The sequence below is a fragment of the Caenorhabditis elegans genome, chromosome X (genome assembly GCF_000002985.6).
Source record: "Caenorhabditis elegans chromosome X".
In the NCBI taxonomy this organism is placed as follows: domain Eukaryota; kingdom Metazoa; phylum Nematoda; class Chromadorea; order Rhabditida; family Rhabditidae; genus Caenorhabditis; species Caenorhabditis elegans.
Window position 1 is genome coordinate 2,445,137 of NC_003284.9, and position 16,282 is coordinate 2,461,418.

Here is a 16,282-nt window from a genome sequence, read left to right on the forward strand (position 1 = left end):
TCATTTATTTGTAAGTTATCCCGGTGAAAATTAAATGCATTTTAAAATTAGTTCAAATGAGTTTTGCAAACCAAGTTTACTTATATCATGCCCGTTAGACAGCCCGTTGCATTTTGCAAAAAATGATGCTCTTTCAAAACATGTTAAGAAATCATTCTAAAATTGAAATAGTAAAAACACCGGATTGTTTTTCCTGTAAAGCAAAGCATTCTTGCTCATTCACCACAATGCCACATTATTGTGCTTCTTCGTTTCACAGTCTGCACAACAAAAACCCAATCATTCACGTGTTTCTGAACCTTGTTTTGTTTTTGGGAACCAAGCAGCTTCACACCACATTTAAGGAAAAGATTCATGTACACCAAGAGACGTGGAAAAAAAAGAAGAAGAAGTAAGAAACACAAAGGAGTACTGGAAAGCAAATGAACGGTGGGTGTTGTGTGGGAAAAAGACAAGGATAAATAGACATGAAAAAAAAGATGCGGAAAAACGTTTTTTTTTTTTTGAAAATCAATCCGGATGCAAACACAAAAATTGGTGGAGATGCGTTTAAATTCAACATGAAAGAAAAATGTTGATTAAAATTATGGAAACTTACAATTAAAGCTGAAAATTATTATTGAAAAATGTGAAAAAATGTGTGATGGGATAAAGGTGTAAAAGAAATAAAAACTTCTCATATTCAAACAAAAAATTACGCCGTATTGTTGATAAAACTCCGGAGACTAGCATAAAACGGGGGGAAGAATAGGAGTTATCGCGTTGCTGTGAAATGTGATACAATCGAAAATACATATGTATCGAATCATAAAGGGGTACAACTACAACTACATTGAGAAAAGTTTTTTCAGAGAGGATTTACAACAAAGAAAGTTGTTTCTGAGTCAAAAAAAAGTGAGGTCAGGAATTGAATATCGTTTACCAAAACGGGGGGCCACTCAATACGGAGTAAATCGATTTAACGTTCTAAGCGCCGGGTTCATTTGATATGAGGGGAGTGAGGCGGTGGCCAACGCGTTGCTAAGGTATTGTTCGCCAAACGCCGAGGCATTTCCAGATGATGGGATCCGTCCTGGTAATTCTTGTTGTTTGGCTTGATGGTACATAATGTACTCGTTACCTTGAGCAGCGGCAGCAGCGAGTTGAAACCGAGCTTGCTCATTGGCAAGCAGAGCAGCTTGAACGGCGGCCGGATCCATTCCAAACGCCGACTGTTGGAGTGCGTTCGTTTGAAGGGCTGCAGCGTTGAACAGCAAAGGTTGACCTTGAAGTTGTGCCAGCGGATTGCCAGCCAAAGCCGCTTGCAATTGGAACGCGGGCTGTTGCATTCCGGGGATTAAAGCGGCTCCGCGACCAAGAAGAGATTGTGCTACCAATGGACTACGGAGCAATAGGGCTCTGTTCATCTGAGCCTGTGCGGCAAGAGCTGATTGGGCCATCAGTGGGTTCATTTGGTCCAGGATTCCTAAATAAATAAATTTTGTTTGGCAATGGTTATTGACTAGTTTACCTCCAGTTGGTTTAACTTTCTTCGAGTGAACACGAGCTGTAGCGCAGTTGACTTCAATTTTCCGTCCTTCAATCATTGATCCATGAAGCTCTTGTCTAGCTCTCTCAGCATCCTGCGGTCTCTCCATTGTCACAAATCCAAACCCCTGAAATATAAATGTTTATATGAGCTCAGTTCCTTTCTAGTGTTATTGTACTCACCTTTGATCCTCGCTCATTGAAAATAATTTCTACGTCGGAAACCACACCAAATTTCTCAAACATCGTTTTGAGGTCTGGGTCTCTGAATCTGAATGGGATATTCGATACGTGAAGTCTTTTTGGTCCATCGGGTCCGGCTGAAAAAAATTATAATTTGGTTGAATTTTTGTGATGTTAGATTCCGTCTAGGCCGACTTTATCATCTTTCTTTTTTTGAATCATTCAGTGGCAAGCAAAAAAACTCTACACCGTTTGCACTACCTTGGTTACGTGTGAATTAACTTTGATGACAAGAGAAAAATAAAGATGATACAAATAATGCCAATTTGCGTGTTAATCACTGTTTTAATCTTTGTCACAGTTCAGAAAGAAACCGTTTTTCCATGCAAATTCAAGACGTTGAATATAAAAGATGTAAAAGAGAACAGCACGAATAAAACTCAAGAAAGTTGCGATTTTGTATATATCGGGAAGAGAAAAGGAGGGCAAGGCTTACAGCTAGTGCTGGGATCGGGCTGTGTGACGGCCGCCGAGCCATTCGTCGAACCGGCCGTTGTGGCGACTACCGGCTGCCCTTGTTGTCCCACAATTTGTGGACCAATCTGCGTTTGTCCCATCTGAGCAGCTTGCGCTGCCGCCGCCAATTGTTGCTGAATCGAGAGTTGCAAATCGTAATCACTGTTCGGATCGTCCTGTAAAACAAAAAGCGCTCATTCACAGATCATGCGCCTTAAGAAAATGGTTTTCTTTTTTTGGGGAATCGCCGCTCTTTCAATTCCAGAGCATGCCAAGTTCACAACCGTGCACATCTCTGCTCTGAGATGCAACACACCACCTCTCACCGTGTTTAGATTAATTAGTTTAAAAATGTTTTTGTGATGACGTGTAAAAAAAATGAAAATCCGAAAATAGAAAGCAGCTAGGGGAAAGTTGAACACGTATAATTTTTCGAAGTGAAACTATTTAAAGGAGGACGATTTTGAACGTTCAGACCCAAAATGGGCTGAAATAAATGAATTTTGTAATGAAACTTTTCAAAAACTTTTCAAAAATTCTTTATGGCGGTTCAAAATTTCGAAAACAAAAAACACTGATTTTAGCTAAAATCTCAAATTTTGCTTCTTTTCTATGCGGCTGCGGTACGAAATTAACTTTTTTTGAATTTTCCTCCTTTATTGCATATTTTGGTACATTTTTAAGGTACATTTAAAGCCGATAGTTAACTAATTTCAATAATTTTTGGTTACCTATCGGCTTTAAATGTACCTCAACGAAATTATATGAGATAAACTACAAAAAATGCAAGAAAGGATGATAATTCAAAAAAAAAGTCATTTCGGACCTCTGCCACACAGAAAAGTGGGCAAACTTCGAGATCTTAGCTGAAATCGGTATAATTTTTTTCGAAATTTTAAACCGACAAAAAAAATTTTTGAAGATTTTTTGAAAATTTTTTGAAAAGTTTCATTTCAAATTTTGTTCTTTTGAGCCCATTTTGGGTATATAGGTTCAAGTTCGTCCGAACCGTTATTCCACCTTTAAGCTTAATATGAAATCCGGTAGAAACATGTCATAGTGTTCAGAAAACCGAAACACGAAAAAAAAAAACTAATTACCACTCTCTGAAACGCGTTAGAGAGTAACGAGGGGTTAGGTAAACTGATAGATAGAGAAAAATGGCTACTTTTTCAAACCTTTCTATTCACATATATAATCATCATACAATACCAAAAAAATAAAGTCTCATAACCAAAAGCGACATGTTTCTAGCCGGACAATCAAGAGATTTGAGAGGGTTATTCCGGTGCCTTGGTCCCAGCTACGAATTCATTCATATAGCTCACACGAAATGTGAACGAGTGAGGGGTGAGAGCATGACAGAAAATTGAAGTTAAGAGGTTTAATTGGAACGTACCTTGACTTTACCGTCCGTCGAGTTCTCCATATGATTAATCAATGATGGAGCGCTGGTAGCAAGCATTATATTGTTTTGTGTTTGATGAGCTGAAAATTTTTTGATAACTTTTTGAAAAAAAAAAGTTCATAATCTGAAGGTACTGAAACTGCCAATACTTCCAGTTAAAGACGAAAACATGCAGGTTGAGTGAGATAGAAGGAGTGAACGGCAAGTTTCCTTTCACATTTCTTCTAACATAACGTATCTATGTCAGATCTAAAACTAGTGTTACGCGCGACACAGATCTCATATTGATAAGCACCCGGTTACCATGTTATTCGCGGCTACGGTTGGGAAAGGATAGAGTTGGAAAAATGGGTAAGACTACTTTTTCGAAATTTGTCAAATGTGTCTTATATCTTCTTGCTCATTAAGAGCCCCCCTTCTATCCCCGTCGTTTCATCAAGTAATCATTTGTTTCTGGTGTGCTTGCCGAGTAGTGGCAACATTTCGGAATGGGTTTTCTTGTTCTCACATGTCCCATTGATCCGCTTCTATTGTTATTTGCTACCCATCTTGAATATAAAAGTCCCTTCATCCTATTCTTAGAAAGTTTTTGGCTAATAGTACTGAAGAGAACGGTGGTGACCCACACACACACAAGTTGAACAAACATCGCGGCAGGGGGAAATAAGTATTTGGAAAAAAAATGGAGTGTTGTAAGACGCTGATGAGAGGAGCAAGCAAACGAACAAATAATGCTAACATTGAGAACAGTGAAAAAAGATCGAAAGACTGGATGGCAACTATTCAAATTAACTGGTAGATAGTTCCCCCCCCCCCCCCCCCCGAAACGAAGTGAAACGTAACGAAATCATCGACGAGTAGAGTATATAGAATATGAGACAATTACAGTGAAGTACAGCGGAGGCAGAAAGGGTGCGAACGACGCGGCACGAGGTGGATTGGGATTATGCAGGTCAGGTCCTCAATGAAATGACGGTACTTTACTTGCAAAGACCATTTCGAATTAGCGGTCGTACTGGTAGTAGTGGTCAGAAGATCGTAACCCTACACTTTTGCCTATTTTTGGGGGGGGGGGGGAGCAAGATGATTAGCACAATTACTCAACTCATAATCTTACTAGGGAATGTGTAACCTATTGAGTGGTGTTATAGAATGAATGTAGTGTCATTGGATAGCTGATTTTATGTTCTTCTCGAATATAAGAAAATTATTTTCCGGCGGATATCTAGAACTTCTATTTGCGTCCAAAGTTTAGAGCCGATTTCAGTTGATTTTCTAGAGTATTTCAAAATTATTGCGGGAAATCATAGTATTAAACTGGCTCAATAATTTTTCATAAGCTTGCTAAATTGGGAAAAGTCATTAGTATCTTTAGCAAAAACTAGCATTTCGGAAATATCATTTGCCTTTATATCCGGAGTATACACTTCCGGAGCACAAAAAAAAATGCGAGAATGATACTTATTACATTACCAGGGTATCCAAGAGTGATAAAAAGTTAATCTAGTGGTTACAACATTTACTAGCTTCCAAAAAGTTTTTTAAATAAACTTCAAATCGAAAATTCTTACCTGCAGAGACAGCGAGCTGTTGCTGATGCTGTTGAGCAGCAATTTGCTGATGTGCCGCCAATTGCTGATAGAGCAATGAGTTGCTCAATCCAATCGGAATTTGTTGATTCTGTTGTTGAGCCCCTGTGGCAGACAGTTGGTACAGGGCTTGCATGGGCAGAGCCTGAAATTAAAAAAATGGTTAAATAGCCGAATTATGCGTAATAGGTGTAATATGGTAATATTTGACCGTTATTTAAAAAAAAAGAGTAGCGGTAAAGAAAGACGGGACCAAAAATCTATGTATGTTTTTTTCCAGTACGTGAAGGGGCGCCGGTAGGCCAGAGGAAGAGAGATAGAGAACGGAGGAGACGACTACAATTCTTGAGCAATTATTGTGGTCATAACATCAACAAATCTATTAACCAATTCAATTCACCATATGCCGCTACCAGCTTTCAAATGTGTTCGCTTGCACATGACAACGTTCAATGTTGTGTCAAGTGTAGTGCCATTAGAAAATGACACCGTGTTTTTTTTTCATCTCAGAAAGACAAAAAAAAGTTGGTCATAAATAGTCTGACCTTGCAGATTTTCCTCTTATTTTTCCTCTAGTTTTACCACGCGCGATACTTTCCAACTTTCCAATAAAAAAAAAAGTAAGTTACCCTCAATTGGAGACGCCGTCGTTGGTCGCAAAAGAGCGGTGAAAATGGGTTGGAAATATTATTAGAAGGCGACGAATAACACAAACTGATTGTCTTCTTTGCCAACATTCTCTAATTTTGGCAACACCCGAATTTTGGAGAGTTGAATCGTGGAATATTGGTGGGGTGGTTTGCGAGAGAATGGCGGTGTGACGACGACGACGGCGGCGACTGGGCGAAGCGGAAGACACTGAGGCGATGTTTTGGGGGAGCAGCTGCCATGGCGCAATTCAGGCAGCGCGCGAGAATATGTGGGGAGATAGATGATTGAATTTGATAGGTTCGTTATGTTGGAAGGCTCGACACTGACAAAGAGGCAGAGGAGCACATATCTGGTGCGGTGAGGCGGTAGAGTTAGACGAAATGAGATTTTTTTTGTTTTGTTTTTGCCGTTATACTCGTGGATATACAGATTTTCTCAAAACTTGGTTCGAATAATTAAGTTAGGCCATTTTTTTCCAATTATTGACAAGTCATAAAATTTACGAAATTAGTTTTTTTGAGCACAATTTGAGCAGTTTAAAAGTGTTACTTCTCCTTGAAAGATAATATTAATATCGATTATTCTTAATTTAGTCTTAAAAAAAAGAAGCATTTTTGCCTTGAAATAGTTATATCTGTCATACTCAATCAGCAGTAATTCATAACGTCATGTTCATGTGCTCAGCCTAACGCAAATCGGAAATTTGAATTATATTTCAATTGATGGGCTCACCTTAACTTGCGGAGACATTCGCGGCGGTCGATAAGAGGGATGAGTTTGCGTTTCGACCATATGGATCAAGAGAGAGAGACTACTGCGCACAGTTTACTACCCAACACAGTCGAACTGACCTTTACAAGTTGTGCGTCACTAGGTTTTTGTTGCCCCCCCCCCCTTTTTTTTTGTTTTAGCTGCACCTCTATTAATATAAACACTCGATGACAGGGATGTCAAATAGGGAGACGATAGCCCCTGAGAAGGAAACGTAAAAACAGTGGGGGAGATAACTGTAGGATCGGAAGGCTTACAGATTTTGATGCTGGAAAAGAAATACAAAATAAAATTTTTTCGAAAAAAAAACAATAACTTTCAAAATTGAGAACACTTTTTTTTGACTAGACGGTCAATATCTGGGGAGAACAAAATGTAGCCGTAGTGGTGCGGGGTGGTTGGTGATGCAGTAGGAAAAGTTCAAAGGAGGTGAACTGGAAAAATTGTATTAATATTTCAACAAAACTTTAATATTTTCTCGAACATATTAGAATTATGAAATTTTAATTTGAGAGAGGAGATATTGAAATGAGGAATGGACTGTGCAACTACGTAAGGTAGATAACCATCTAAAAATAATCTAGAGCACGGGGCCACTGAAAATCGAACCAGGAACGGAGCCGGAAAAGGTTTCTACTGTCATAAATCATGAAGCTTATTGATAGGACTCATCAAAACTCCAGACAGAAAACGACACCACGATTTGAAAAGCAGTTGCCCTTTCTCTCAGGTGACGCATCTTCGAAATTCACAGCAAAAGTGAACAGTTGTTGGAAAACATAGTGACTTAGGGTGTGAGAAGCTATTTTGTTTCCAATTCATTTTCATCGATGATGTTTTGAGCGCATTTACATGAAACCGACGCAGCGGGTGGTGACCAGATGAGAGATGGGTAACGAACGGCGCGAAATCAGTTGGGTGGCTAGTGAAGAATGGCACGACAAAAGTGGAACCAGATTTTGAAAATAAAAAATAAGAGAAAAATCTAGACAAAAAGCGGAAAGTGGGAATGTGAAACGAAGAGGGAACTATTAAAAAAATAGATGTAGATATATGCAAGTGAACAGCGTGGATGAGAACATGTGGTACGTATCGCGCAATGCACAGATGTCTTTGCACCAAATCGATGAACGATGAGAGCGCAATTGGAAACAACACACAGAGATGAGGGGAGACGCGATCTGCTGCATGACCGAACAGGTCATCCCCCAAGAGGGCGAATAGGAAGACGACAATGGCTCGTCTATTTCAGAAGACGAGAGAGACTGTGTGCACGCAATATAGCGAGCAGTGGATGTAGAACGCTGGGGGACTTGGGAATTATTAGTGGCAGACGGGTCGATAAGGGCACCAGGTTTGGATGTTGTGAATAATAATAATAATAAAGTATCTAATATCAAAACTGTATACAATTTCTGTCATCATATTGCAACTCATAGTGCTGGCCAAAAATAGTTGTTTGGTAGTTCTGCTGAATTTTCACAGTAGTAAAACTCGGAAACTATAAAAGTTGTTGAAAAATGATCAAAATATTTCCCATGACTATGTTTACTTGTTTTAGGTGTTTGAGTTTTACACAAAAATCATGGCGAAAAATAAAGCCGCCGACATTTCGTGAATCCATTTTTGATGATAACTCAAAACCCACATTTTTAATGGAAAGTTTGTGATAGTAAATTTATCTTTACAATACTTTTCGTTTTGTTTAATCAGTCAGAAAAATAAGATATAAGAGTTGAAATGGCTTACGAGATGTCGGCCGCTTTAAAAACAAAAAAAAACATAGTGACGAGCAATAAATTTTTCCAGTTTCAGAGTTGCAATCAGGAGTACCTTTTTAGCCAACACTGTATACAAAAACTATGGCGGCCAAAAAATCAAAAAGTTTTGGTTGGATAGAAAGAAACAACAAAGCAAAACAATTTTGTTCTCAAAACATGATGAACGTAAGTAAATATTCCTTGTACATTGAACGACAACAAGGAAAAAAAAGAAACACACATTGAGCAGGAAACAATAGAGGGACCAAAGGTTCCAGATTATTCAAGCCAAGCTGGATGTCAACCTGGGTTGCTTGTTTTTTCCTCTGTGCCACATTATTCTCCATTTGTTTTCCTTCTGATTATAGAAATATATGAGAATAACCTATTGTTGAGGCAGAACGAAAAGGGGATTGGATTTAATCTGCTTCATTATATATATATTTCGAATTTCTTTACAAAACATCGATAAATTTCATAATGGGATAGATATAAGCAAAATCGCAAGCTCGTGGCATTTTAAACGTACATGTTATGAAACTGCTCAATTTTTTTTCTAAAATGTAGGCGGTGCAAATTTTCGAAAAAAAATAACCCAATTTTAGCTAAACTTCCCGATTTTGGTCACTTTTCTGTGTCACAGACTTTGTATTTTTGAGAAATATCCTTACAAAATTTGAAACACATTCAGGGATTGTGTCAAATGTGTGCGGCAAACTTTGAGATTTGCCGAGCTCGACAAGTTCGGCAAATTTTTTTTGTTTGAATATTTGCCGAACTCGAGAAATTCGGCAAATTAGGCACCTTTTCCGTGGTTCTCAAACTCGGTAAATTGAAATGTTTTTTTGAGCTCAAAAAGTGTCAAAATTAATGGAAAACAAATAATTTTCGTTTATTGTGTGCCTAATGCACGTGTCGATTTTTTTTTAAATAAAACATATAAAAACACTATGCTATGTTTTTTTTTTCATAAAATATCTGATCAAAACTTTTATTTTTGGACAAAATGTTTAATGAGTGCCGAAAATACTAATATTTGCCGAACAAATCTGCCAAACTTGGCACAATGATATATGTTCAATTAAAAAACTTCAAAACTTGACTACCGGGAAATATTGAAAAACACAACCAGTTCTCCGAATTTCCATCAACAGTACGCAAATTTGGTATAACAAATCAATTTAGACTCCATGTTGGAAAGTTTTCCGCGATTCACACAAAACAGATAGAAACTGTCGAAACGAAAACACTAGTTGACGCTGACTTTGGTTGTCATGCCCCTTTTGACATCTCCCCTCAACTATCCAGTAGTATAATTGCCGCGTAAATTGCGTGATATTCTCGTTTCTATGGTTGACTAGTTGAGGTAGTTGAGGTCACTATTTCTCATTACTGCACTACTTTCCGCTTATTTCAATTCGCACAGCACATATCCGCTCGCAATCCTGAATGTTCGGTGCTGCGCGAGTGTTTCAATGTTTCGGTCTTCTTTCTAGCACAAATAAAAGGAAGAAGCCATCTCACATCCATGTACTCATCTAATTATCGTTGAGTAAGGGTGAGCCTTCGTCTCTTCCCGTTTGCCAGCTTCTGCCTTTCTTGATGGCTCACAAGCAGCTGCGAAAACATTTAGGAGAAGGTCGAGATGCGGTAAAATGACGAGATTTCTCACACAATTTTGTGTCGGAAAGTCGCATTATTGTTTTGGCAAGACAAAATGGGCAAAACGAGAAGAATTGCGAAATTAAAAAAAGCTATGCTATGGAGCCTTTACTGAAGAAGAGCCCAAAACAAAATAAGAGGAAAAAAGGAAGCAAACTGGATTAGAATAGTCTTTCGGTTCACACGCAGCTAACTCACTTAAAAAGTGCACATTCCGACCAACAAACTGAAGTTGAAGTTAGATTTGCAAAAAAAGTCTCAATTAGAAGTTCACGGCAATAAATTCTACGAAATGAGACAGTTGGCTCGACATTTTTCATTAAAATTTGATGATATAATATAGAAAAATATTTGGTTTTTTTTTTTTTGAAAATATCTGTGGAGAATTTTTCAAAAATCGTCTGAATATTGAAAATTTCTGCTGAAAATTTCCGGAAAATGTGTCGATTTTTGTGTGTTTTTTCGGTTGCTTCAAGTGAACTCATACTTATTCCCAGATTACATCCTTAAATTTAAATGCAAAAGCTCATGCCCAACTGTCATATTTTGTAGAATTGCCGGTCGGCAATTGCCGCGCACCCTTAGGCCCCAATGGTTTTTTCCAACTTTTCGAAACGTTCAGTCATGACCAATTTCAAGACAAAAATTAGTATTAAAAAACATACCTCAGAATTCACTACAATCGGGTCACATGCATTGAGAGAAGCGTGAGTAGCAGTGCTCACCTCTTCGATTAGTTCAGCCATGTTTCAGCAAGAGGCGCTACAGTATCCAGAGTAGTAGAAGGAAAGACTAGAAAAATAATTTTGTGGAAAACAGGGCGACGGGGAAGTGGTGGCGAGCGTGGACGGCTAGGAATGACTGACTGAAGAGTCAGTCGTCGTGTCGGAAACGGAATGGTTGAAAAAAAAGGGGGGGGGGGGCAGTATTTATGCGATGTGTGTCTGTATGTCACACCACAATTGGCCTCATCCAAAGAAGTGGCGAATCACGCAACACAACTCGGAGGGGCAGCTCACACGGCCTTAGGCTTCTTCTTCTTCTTTGTCGGCTTCTGCTTTTGCTTCTAGTTGCTTCTTCTGCTGTTGCTGCTGTTTCTTCTCCGTTTTCTTCCTTCTGACAATTCGTCACAAATAAGGAGCAGGAAAGACGGACTAGACCCGCCGGACGGATAGCGGGACACACGACAGACACGAAAACGGGGCGCGGTTTCTTACTTGTGTGACCACTTTGCCCCCACGGGTTGTCGTCGTCTTCTTTCTCAATGAGTTGTTAGTAGGGTCACTACTGACTTCTGAGCGTTAAGAGCACGGGAAAGGATGGCGCAAAAGTGTGCTCAGAGGCACGTCTTATTAATTGAGAGGAAATGGGCGTGGCCGCTGTCCCAATGTCGTCTTCGTCCCTACGCTCTCACCATCTTTACAGATGTGCGCTAAAAGCACTACCTACTAATCATATTAGCTATTCTGGGAGTGGTGGTAATATTAACATACGGGAAGTATATGTCTTGTAGGGAAAAAAACTCGAATCCTGAAAATAGGAATTACAAGAAAATATTGCAAACCGTCACAACGCAGATCACTTCGAAAAAAAAAGGTTTTCAGATTGCAGCTTGGGAATTCGAAATAGGCTAAAATGTCTAGCCAGTGGTGAAATTGTTTAAAATCATTCAAAGATGCAAAATTTATAGTAAAACAAGATCAGTTTTTCCCTATAATAACTTTGAAAATCCTAAAAAAAATTTTGGATTTTTGAAATTCCGATTATGCAGTAATTGTTTGAAATTTAGCATCACAGAAGTTCAAACTTGCAGAAATGTTAGAAATTTCTCAAGAGGCAAACTTTTTTTGTGGAAAACTTTGAACTAAAAATTTTGAAAAATATGACAATACATACTACCGCTATTATTTCGCTATTAGAGTTTTCAGCAATATCGAAAATTCCTTACAAGTGGACTAACTGTTAGGGAAATTTGGAACGTATAAGCTCGAAATTCGCTCAAAAGAACGATTTTGGTAATGAGATTGCTCAAAAAATTTTCATAAATTTTTCATAAAGGTTCAAAATTTCGATAGAAAGAAGGTCTAATTTCACCCATAATTTTCAATTTTGGCGCTTTTTTGGGCGCAAAACAGTGTTGAAAACTTGCGATTTTAACTTAATTCGAGCCAAATTTTTTCGAAATTTTGAACCGTGTTATAAAAATTTTGAAAAATTTTTTTGAGAAGATTCATCATGTTCATTCGGGCATATTTTAGGTTAATACATTCAAAAGTTCCCGAACCGCCCACACAAAATCCGGAAATTTGTTGAAAAAACCAAAGCTTACCGAAAACAAAACTTAGATTAAAAAAATGATTTGACCGCCAGATTAAGCAAGATGACGTCGTTCCTTTTCAATTCAACACCTTTAATCGCCTCTTCAAATTAGATTTTGTGAACAAAAAAGGACGAAGAGAGAGAGGAGCAAAAGAAACGCGATTCTTGTTTGATTTCCGGAGTTTTGCCAGCGAGCCTCACAAGTCCTACACGGAATCAAGTGAGGAGGAGGAGGAGAAGGAGGTATTCGGATTTCAAGACGGAGAAACGCAATATCTAGGGAAAATTGGGAGCATTTCAGTAAATAACAAAACACGGAAAGTATAATGAATTCTTGCCCCATCTCAGTGTATTTGTGCTTTCAACTTTCCGATTCATTAAGATTCAAATCTTTTTTTCTTTCTGAGGCTCTTTCTGATAAATCACTGGCAAACTTTTATATGAACAGTACTAGAAAAACATTATGAATTATATGACTAAATGTGCTTAAATAAACTATAAACTATAAACTTGTGTACCGCTAACGATGGGTGAGGAAGGAGGAGCCAAGTAGCAGAAGAAAAAGAAGAAAACGAGTAGTGCTTTGATTTGAAATAAATAAGACTGGTGGTGGAAAAGAGAGAAGTGTAATCGAATAGGGGCTTGAGGAGGGTGCTGGTTCGGCACACTGGTTAATCCAAGAGGTCCACGTGAATCGAAATGAATTCACGGTCTTTGCTCGCGTGCTCATATGCCCGTATCAAATCAGGCGTACTAAACGTGGTGGTACTCCTGGAGGAATGTAGGCTTAGTTTCCAACATTCTCCAGCTCTGCCTTCTCCGTGTTTTAAATTGGAAATTTTGAATTCCAATTTTGCTCACCCACAAGAGGAGTCAAAGCTCCGAAATGGAAATGAGATCCGTTTTGAATGTCACATTAAAATTTTTCTTCCGTTTTTCTTTCGGAATGGAATGGCTCGCATTTATGAGAAATGCCTAAGTAAATGTGCTTCCATATTCTTACAGAACAAACCGCTGAAGCTCGTTAGGTATATTCTTGATAGTAATGGCATCAGATTACAAATCCAATCTTATGAATATGGATTGCTCTTCATAAAACTATTCACATTTTTTTGCTCTGAAGGCAGAGTAGTGGAAAAATTGTTTAAACCCACTTCTATGGTGCTAAAATGCCAAAATATCATAGTAAAACTTTTCAAAAAAATTTATATATATATTTTTTGACAGTATTGATGTTTAAATGAAATTTAGGAGGGGAAGGTTATATAACTATTATAAAACAGCAAAATTGCCTCAGCTTCAGACCGATTCAGTTTAGAGGAGAGGAAAAGAAAGCAGTTTTAACTCTTTGTTGCAATATTTGAAATACGTTTTTTACTGCTAGGATAATAAGAAACGATATTTCAAAAAGCAATCAATTTTTGAGTTTTTAGAAAACAACGGGTTTTTGATTTTTTTTTTTTGCAAATCTAAATTAGTCACATAAAATTTACCGTGGGCAACATTTTCAAAAGTTTGTGTCACTGAAAAATACCTAAAATAACATTCAAGGTGGAGAAGCGCCAGTGGAGCATTTATTAAACATGAATATGGTACCACAACGACCAACTATTATAGTTGAAAATTTAAAAAAATTTTTTTGAAAAGTTTAGTATAAATTTTAGAAAATAGGACTAAAACTCAGTTATTGCCACTGTTTGGAAGTCACCGATAGAAAAAAAAGTTTACTTCAAATGGCCTATTTGTGTTTCGAATATTAATATTCATACACTGTAGGGGTACAGTGTTATGGTTTTTTTTATGTGGCAAAAACTCAATAATTGCCATTTTTTGACTGTCAATGAAAACTTTTCAAATTTTTTTTTGAAAGTTTACTATGATATTTGGTCACTTTGACCCCATACATAGAAGTGGTTTTTAGAGAGTGAGCAATTTTTTTAGTTTTTGAAAATCCAAATTATAAACTAAGGATCAACCGCTTGACAAAAATCTTGCTAAGTGACATTTTAGTCTTGCAAGTTCAGACAAAACCAGCGAACTTGACGACCCCCGCACTTGAAACTGTCAAAAGTCAAAAACGTCAAACAAGAAAACGATTTTGGTAGCATCATTTGTTGATTCTCATTCTAAACCCCGCACATAAATCCTTTTGCCCTTCTTACAACCATTCCTTGTTTCTTACATCATCTGCCTGGCATCTGTCGCACCATTTAAGCACAGAACTTGGGATTAGACTATATAAACATTAGGCACAAATACATAACCACTTACTCTTAAGCTTTTTCACTTGATGGGCGCGGGAAAGGGGGCCAAGAGTAGTTAGTGGAAAAGAGGAAGAAGAAGAAGATCTCTGTGCCGGTAGCTTTAGCTCTAGCAAATTGAAGTGTTTGGGTAAGATAGTACTCGTTCTACCTTTTCCCCCCACTTTTTCTTTTGGTCTCTCTTGTGCTCTTGGGGCGGTTAGAGTGAGAGTGCTTGGGGGGGGGGGGGGGAGGAGGAATATCTTGGATCGACAAAGTCAACATAAGCTCTGTGACAGTGTCGGCTCTCGAGATCTGCATCGATATATGTTCGATTGGTCGCCAGTATGTTTGAAGACCATTTCGGATATGGAGAGGCCTTGAAAAGGTCAGGTGGATGAGTATAAGAGTATGATGATCTGGATACATACATGAGACCGTATTACAATCTTCAAGTGTTTCCATCTTTTGCTTTTAAACAAAACGAAACAAAATAACGAGGGAGACGCGGCTTGCCGATTCGTGCTAATTAGAAGGTGTCCGATTACGGCGAAATGTGGAAATACGATAAGTGGCTATGATATAGAAATATAGAAATGTATTTATATACATACCAAAAGTATTCTATACCTAGATGAATGGTTTAGACAGTTTTTAAAGTGGAAAAGGCACTGTCATTTTTTATAAATCAGTATTTAATTCTTAGGATTTTTTTTTGAACTGATGAAAAATAAAATGGGCAAAACTTAAAATATGCTCAGAAACTTCAATACATCATTATTATCCACTAAAAATGTATAGACCTTACAGAAAGATTGTTTTGGTTTGCTGACAATTACTGATATTGTCAAAAGTCGTGGTGTTTTTTTTTTGAACGTATAGACCCAAAACTTGTTGAAATTAACAAATTTCGTAATCAACAGTCTCAAAATTTATACAAAACCATTTTATGGCGGTTCAAAATTTTGAAAAAAAAGCACACACATTTGGCTGAAATCGCGCCGTTTCTTTTAAAATGGCGAACTGCCATAAAAAGCTTTTAAATTTTTTTTGAAAAGTTTCATTCAAAAATTAGTTTATTTGAGCCCATTTTAGGTCTATACGTTCAAAATAACCGAACCGTTACTCCTCTTTTAAACGTAATAAATGTTCAATTAACTACGCTGGATTTGTGATTCATGAAACTTAGGAAACCAAAAACGGACCTTTAAGATGTCGGTTGCTGTTTGGTGAAGGCGATTAAAAATAGGAAAAATATATACAAGAGAACAAATATAGTGAAGATGCATTATTTTTCATTGGCTTGGCTAAAACAACAAAATTAAACAAATAAAAATTTTTATTCCAGAACTGTTCATTTCAAAGTTTTTTCAAATGAAAGTTTTCTAGATTCTACAGAAAATTACGTTAGATGAGAATATTGAAAAACTATACATATTAGCAAAGAAAGCCAAAGCATGGGAACCATTTTTTTTTGTTAAAAAAACAAGTCCAGAAAAAACAATGTGAAATATTTCAGGTGGACAACCTCACTACTATATTCTTTAGTATGCCTATTTTCTTTAGACCAACCCAATTGTTATGAGCCACCCACCAATGCACCGGATAGAGGTTGTCTTGTTACATGAAGAATGAAAACGCAATTCCGCGGAAGAA

At 37.6% G+C, this 16,282-nt stretch overlaps 1 protein-coding gene and 6 non-coding genes across 9 annotated transcripts; 5 read left to right on the forward strand and 2 right to left on the reverse strand.

Annotated features, from left to right (window-relative positions):
* Nucleotides 1-338: 338 nt before the first annotated feature.
* On the reverse strand, nucleotides 339-10,813 carry fox-1 (Sex determination protein fox-1; the record flags this gene model as incomplete). 3 transcript variants are annotated; one of them, NM_001330894.3, is made up of 8 exons in its annotated part: nucleotides 939-1,072; nucleotides 1,121-1,465; nucleotides 1,511-1,655; nucleotides 1,711-1,847; nucleotides 2,207-2,402; nucleotides 3,626-3,714; nucleotides 5,206-5,368; nucleotides 10,733-10,813. In NM_001330894.3, the coding sequence occupies 8 exons, from the start codon at nucleotides 10,811-10,813 to the stop codon at nucleotides 939-941; spliced, it is 1,290 nt and encodes a 429-aa protein (NP_001317857.1). The 3 variants fall into 3 exon arrangements, with proteins under 3 accessions (NP_001317738.1, NP_001317857.1, NP_001317861.1); NM_001330895.6 differs by lacking the exon at nucleotides 10,733-10,813 and having other exon boundaries at nucleotides 339-1,072; NM_001330896.3 differs by lacking the exons at nucleotides 5,206-5,368; nucleotides 10,733-10,813 and having other exon boundaries at nucleotides 3,626-3,691.
* On the forward strand, nucleotides 1,968-2,109 carry T07D1.9. Its single transcript, NR_070502.1, has one exon. It is a non-coding gene; the product is annotated as an Unclassified non-coding RNA T07D1.9 (non-coding RNA).
* Nucleotides 2,416-2,548, forward strand: T07D1.8. Its single transcript, NR_070503.1, has one exon. It is a non-coding gene; the product is annotated as an Unclassified non-coding RNA T07D1.8 (non-coding RNA).
* Nucleotides 3,445-3,583, forward strand: T07D1.10. Its single transcript, NR_070504.1, has one exon. It is a non-coding gene; the product is annotated as an Unclassified non-coding RNA T07D1.10 (non-coding RNA).
* A 358-nt stretch (nucleotides 10,814-11,171) lies between the features above and the next one.
* Nucleotides 11,172-11,312, reverse strand: R04B3.7. The gene has a single exon (NR_070505.1). It is a non-coding gene; the product is annotated as an Unclassified non-coding RNA R04B3.7 (non-coding RNA).
* A 2,845-nt stretch (nucleotides 11,313-14,157) lies between these two features.
* On the forward strand, nucleotides 14,158-14,178 carry 21ur-14729. Its single transcript, NR_070506.1, has one exon.
* A 570-nt stretch (nucleotides 14,179-14,748) lies between these two features.
* R04B3.6 lies at nucleotides 14,749-14,897 on the forward strand. Its single transcript, NR_070507.1, has one exon. It is a non-coding gene; the product is annotated as an Unclassified non-coding RNA R04B3.6 (non-coding RNA).
* Nucleotides 14,898-16,282: the final 1,385 nt, after the last annotated feature.